The 6,133-nt window shown below is 33.2% G+C and overlaps 1 protein-coding gene across 1 annotated transcript; it reads right to left on the bottom strand.

Annotated features, from left to right (window-relative positions):
- Positions 1 to 1,903: 1,903 nt before the first annotated feature.
- Positions 1,904 to 3,780, bottom strand: LOC107634674 (FHA domain-containing protein At4g14490-like). The gene has a single exon (XM_016338101.3). It carries the CDS (start codon positions 3,686 to 3,688, stop codon positions 2,285 to 2,287), a length of 1,404 nt encoding a protein of 467 aa, XP_016193587.1. The 5' UTR covers positions 3,689 to 3,780; the 3' UTR covers positions 1,904 to 2,284.
- Between the last annotated feature and the right edge of the window lie 2,353 nt (positions 3,781 to 6,133).

The following is a 6,133-nucleotide window of genomic DNA, read 5'->3' as shown; positions in this document are numbered from 1 at the left end:
TTCATCGTTTTTTAGTTTAATATAAAATAGAATAATTAACTCTAATTAATTTAAATTTTCAAATTCATAAATTTTTGTTATATTAAATTATTAACCCAAATAGATATTAGATCTATAACAATAACTACTAAAAAATCAAATTTTTTAAAGTGACCCCTATGACACAAAATTTGTAAAAAATATTCAGTAACCAATCAAAAGAGATAAATAATAAGATGATCTCTACCGTTAGATTAAAAAACAAAAAAAAATCCAACAACTCTCCTTACCAGGCACACCAATCAGCCAAAGTTAAATAGTAAGCACACTGATCAGCTAAACACACATGGTGCATGGAATGCGTGCCCAAGTATCAAAATGATTTATGCGTATACGTTAAGCAACCAAAATAACTATTACATATCAAATTACCAAATAAAATGAAAATCGATAACATTATTTTCCAGCCAATGTGTATTAATAAAGATGGTAAGTGATTTAACCAGAGCTTTTACGTTTGCATTTTAAAAATCAAAATATTTCTCCCTCACTTTATAACCAACATGTTTACTTTTCTAATAAAAGGATTTCATTTATGTGTATATTTTGTTTGTGTGATTATTGAAATAAATCTATTTTCAAAGAACCACCATTCAACCTTAATCTATTTGCTAATTGCTATATAATCCTCCATGTTGGCTTCCAGATTCAGTTATTGTCTGATGAGTAGCTATCTCTACGAAGTATGGTTTTATTACTCTCACTATGTAATCACAGGCAGTATTTCTATACATTTCTGAATTTGTACATATTTGGGGATTAAACCCTATTCAGTATTGAAGAACATGTTTCTGCAATTGCGTTAACAGATCAGTATAGACAAAAACAAATATGCTTAACCCCCTTAAATATAATTAAGAATAGCCATTGAGTGAGAGGAAGATATCACTATGTATATTAGCCTTGTGCAGCAATAAAATACAAGGAAATAACAATCAAGAACTTAATATTACTGCTATGTAAGTTGAATCACAGTAAGTACAACAGTACTTAATAAACTCTAATAATATCTATTAATGCAAACAAAAAAACACGTTTCAGTTTGATTGCCCTGTTATGTTGACAGTATATAAGGCTGCATTTGTTTACATATACATAAAATTGTATTTGACAGAAGAGACATAGACAAAGATAATGTGTCCAGAGACACTCAATTAGTGTATTTTGTATCTATCCAAGAAGGATATAGAGACACTAACAAAGGACACAATTTATTTTTCATTTTTTCTTTCATTATTCTAATTAATTTTTTATAATTATATTTTTTATTATTATATTTTTTGTCGCAAATTTTTAATGAAAAAAATGAGAATAAATTAGATTTTCATAATTTGTTCTAGTTTATCAGGATACAAGGATACAAAATTTTGTGTCTCTGTCATTTACATCTTGTTCTTAATGTCTTGTCTTATCCCGTTCTCAAAAACAAATGCAATCTAATATCTAAATCCCAAGCTGTTTCAGGTCTATCCTATTAAGGCCAGGCGAATGCATATCTAAACACCCTATTATGTCCAAATAACTGGATTCATTTCATAGTAATAAACATGGTAAGACCAGCCAATGCTTTATGGGAGCTTAATGATGATATTCCAGGGAATCAGTGGAATCAGTTCATCACATCATTTGCATCCCCAATTATGCAGAGACAGGCAATACTAGGAGACAATTTAAAACCAAACTTGCTCTGTTGTCTGTATATAGTATATGCAACATGATCTAAGGATTGTTTCTTATTGCAACTTTTTCTTTCCAGATTTGTCAGATATGCCTATTTGAGTTATAATTCTGAGGTTGCAGCTACTAGTAGTGTGGTGAATCAATGCATAAAGCATTAAGTAATAACACAAATACACAAAAAGAGTTAACATACTGGAGTCTCACTCGCTCCTGTCAAGACTCAAGAGCTAACATTTCATTACAATCCCCAATACATCCTTTGCAGAGGTCTACTACTAAAGCTGCTTACAAGTTACAAAATTCCAATCTCACACCGTTAATTAAGAATTAACATCCTCAACCCAATTCAGTAGCAGTTTCCTAAAACATCATCTATAGATACCAAACATCAATGCACGTGCATCTTCTCATCCCTATATAGCACATTTGTTTTCCTGATTAACATTAAAGTTCTTAATAATATTTACAGCAAACAAGTGAACTAACTAGTGAAATCAAGGAGGAAAAAAAATGAAAGCATATGCTTAATGATAATGCTATGTATTACAGGGGGATTTTACTTTTGCTATCTTTGCTCTGTCTTGTGCTGCATAATATACTCGCGGAGCCTCTCAGCTTTGCTTTTCATGGACTCTATCATCTCTTCTGTTTCATCAATAATCTGTTTGGGCAAATGAACTTCCAAGAAATCAAACCACTCACCAAGAGTCATCTTCTCAAAATCAGCCCAATCCACATCCTCCTTCTGCATGCTGCAATCTTCGCCGCCCTCTTTCACACTGTTTCCATCTTCACCACTACCACCATCATCATCAATCTCATCACCCTCCAATCGAGAACCTTGAACTTCCTCTACCTCATTAACCTTATCATCCTGCTCCATTTCAAAAGCCTGAGCAGCACATTCTTCCTCCAATTCCTTACTCTTATCCCCATCCATTGTTTCCTCTGGCTCAACATTCTCCACTCTAACCTCCAATTCTGAGTTTTGAGCAGGACTAATTCGAATTGCGCTTTTCCCTTTCTTCGAATCTTGGCTTACCCAGGTTTCTGTGGATTCCTCCACCGTCACCTTCTCTTCTGGTACAGCAGAAGCAGTAATCTCATCAATTAAGCCTCCTTTTTTCTTTGAACTCCGGGTTAGCATGCTTTTTTTCGGTTCTGCCACCACAACATTCTCTAACGGAGCATTCACTGCACTGAAATCAGAACCCTCAACCACACTTTTCTTTTTATTTGAATTCCGGGTCAACCGAGTCTTCTTCGGTTCCTCCACCACCACTACGCTCTCTACAGGAGCAGCATTCACTGCAATCGACTCGGAAATCTCAATCGGAGCATATTGTTTTTCTTCGGCTTCCTCCACCACCACAAACTTTTTCCTACCCCGGGTCTTCTTCGGCTTCTCAATCGGAGCATCGAGATCCATAGCGCCCGATTCCGAAACTGCAACATCAACAGCAACACGGAGTTTATTGTTCTTCCGATTTCGGGTCGCACGTTTACTCTCGGGTGAAGGCACAATTTCAGATCCCTCAGCATCATCGCTGTTCTCTTCAACGCTCTGAACCTCAGCTTTCGCGGATCGACAGCGACGCGAGGGGTTTCGCTTGGGTTGGGGCGGTACGGCAGCCGAAGCTTTGTCGTGATGGTAGACGAAGACGACGTGGATGGAAGTACGCTCTCCGATCTTGATGGTGGCGCCGTCGCAGAGGTTGAAAGGGGTGTTGGGAGGGATCTTGACAGCGTCGATAATGGTGCCGTTGGAGGAATCGAGGTCTCGGAGAACCCATTGGCCAGATTCGGTGAGTATGGAGAGATGTTTGGTGGAGATGCCGGCGTCCTTGACGGCGAGGGTGTTGCCGCGGACGACACGGCCAATCTTGACGGCGGTTCCGGGACGGTACTCGAAGGATTCACCTTGTCGAGGACCTTTAAGCATTACCAGCTTCAGATGCGGAGCTTCCATTTGAATGCAGAATGAAAATGAGAGATCAGAAAAGAAGGGTTTCGGATTTTGCTGTTTGAATGCTCAATTTTCCCGCTCTACCCACCTGCGTTTCTTTTCGTTTCACTCACCATTATGCATCTATACGGATATTATTTAACTCTTTATTTCTACATTATATTCAAACAAATAACTCATTTTTAAATACATTATTTGAAAAATTCATTTAAATCGATAAATCTAATTAATGATAGTAAAATTCTTTATATATATTATCAAAATTAAATTCTATAAACGTATTTTATCTATATATTTTTTTCACTTTAGTTTTAGTTTCTTAATAATTAAGTGGACTCTTTAGGAAAATTCTTTTTTTTTAAATCACATTTTTTTTGTATTTTTGAGAAAATTACTAATTTAACCTTTTTTCATTTACAAAAAAAAAATAGAGTAAAATATTATTTTTGTCCCAACGTTTGGGGTGAGTCCTAAAGTTGTTCCTAACGTTTCAATCGTCTTATTTAAGTCTCTAACGTTTTAAAATGGACTCAATGTTGTCCTGCCGTTAGGGATTCGTTAACAGAATTGACGGCAGGACAAAATTGTGAGGTTTTTGAAACGTTAATAGGACGAAAACGTTGAGAACAAAAACGATACAAAGAAACAAATTTTAGTTTTATCTTTCAATAATATTAATTTTTTACCGTATATAGTATTCAATTTTTTTTAATCACGCCTAAGTAAATTATACTTAACCACATTACTTTTATTCTAAATAAATTCATTTTTTTTATAATTTTACACTTAAAGTTATAAGTTAATATAAAAAAATTTATTTAGAATGAAAGTAATGTGATTAAGTGTAATTTACTTAGATGTAATTAAAAATAATTGAATATTATTATGTACAATAAAAAATTGATATTATTGAAGGATAAAATTAAAATTTATTTATATGTATCATTTTTGTCTCTAACGTTCTCGTTCTATTTAAGTCCCTAACGTTTCAAAATTGTCTCAATTTTGTCCCGCCGTCAATTCTGTTAACAGATTTCTAAGGGCAGGACAACATTGAACCAATTTTAAAAAGTTAGGGATTTAAATAGAACAACTGAAACATTAGGGATAACTTTAAAACTTACCACAAACGTTGGGGACAAAAACGATACTTTACTTAAAAAAATAATACCTAAAAAAAAGGACAATAATATTATAATTTTTTTTTGTGTCTATAAGATTATAATTTTGATTGTAGTGAGAGGTAAAATTATTGAGTTTAAAGTTAAAATTATTAATATTTAATAATGACAAGTAATTGTTATATTATGAATTAATAATTTAAATTATTAATATGATTTGATATATGTGTTTAAATGTTGTTGGAAGGATTAAGAATTTACAAGTATAAAACCCAAAATTAAGGTTGGGTAGCAATGTCCCCTGAGTCCACTTTATTTTGTTAGGCTGCTGTTACTTGGAGTCAAAAAAAGGAAAGAGAGACAACATTTTAGTATAAATGATTGGGATAAGAATGAAGGTCAAATGAGAGTTTCAACAGTACAGTTGGCACAATCATAAAGGAGCAATGACAATATACAAAAGGGAATTTATAGTATACAGATGTGAGGATACAGATATTCCTTCTGGGGCTATTTGGTGCTGATAGGTGTCTACGGGGAGCCACTTGTGATTGATTGCTGAACGGTGTAACATGAAGCCATCATGTAGCCGAGTAGCTGATGCATGGGAAGGGAATTGGCTCCGTTTGGACAGAGGTTGCTGCGGGAGGATGTGGATGATTGGGCCGTGGTTGGATGGGCTCCATGTGTGGCCTTGGATATGGGTGGGCCGTGACCCGTGGGGCATCATGTTTGAAAGGATGGCATGCGTTACAAGCATACTGGAACATAAATCAATTATGTGTTGTTTGACGGTTGACAAAAAAAAAAAAACGTTCTATGACCCAAATAAAATCGAACAAAGTTAAAGAAGTGAAAGAAGAAATGCGCCCGGACTAAATTTTTGCTGAACATTGAAGATTTAGTGTGTGTTTGCGTTGGGCAAACTGGAGTTTGAATGGAGGTGATTTTGTAGAATTGATTTTGAGTAGAATTGAATTTGTGTTAACATGATTTATGTTTGGCAATTTTTATTAAAATGAATTTTGATAAAATAAATATTAGTTGGATAATATTAGTTAAAATCACTTCTAAATAAATAATTAATTAATTATAAAAAATATAATATTAAAATATAATATTTTTTTTAAGTATATTTAATTTTTTTAATATTTTTTTAATATTTTTTATATAGTATTTTTTTATAGCACTCTATTTTAGTATATTATAATTATTTATTATTATAATAAAAATTAATATTTATTTATAAAATTAAAAAAATATAAAAACTGACAATTTTGTTAAGTATTTTTCTATAGTAAAATTTAATATTTATTTATTAAATAAA

The sequence above is a fragment of the Arachis ipaensis genome, chromosome B3 (genome assembly GCF_059453495.1).
Source record: "Arachis ipaensis isolate K30076 ecotype BB chromosome B3, ASM5945349v1, whole genome shotgun sequence".
In the NCBI taxonomy this organism is placed as follows: domain Eukaryota; kingdom Viridiplantae; phylum Streptophyta; class Magnoliopsida; order Fabales; family Fabaceae; genus Arachis; species Arachis ipaensis.
This window is presented reverse-complemented; position numbering and strand designations above follow the sequence as displayed.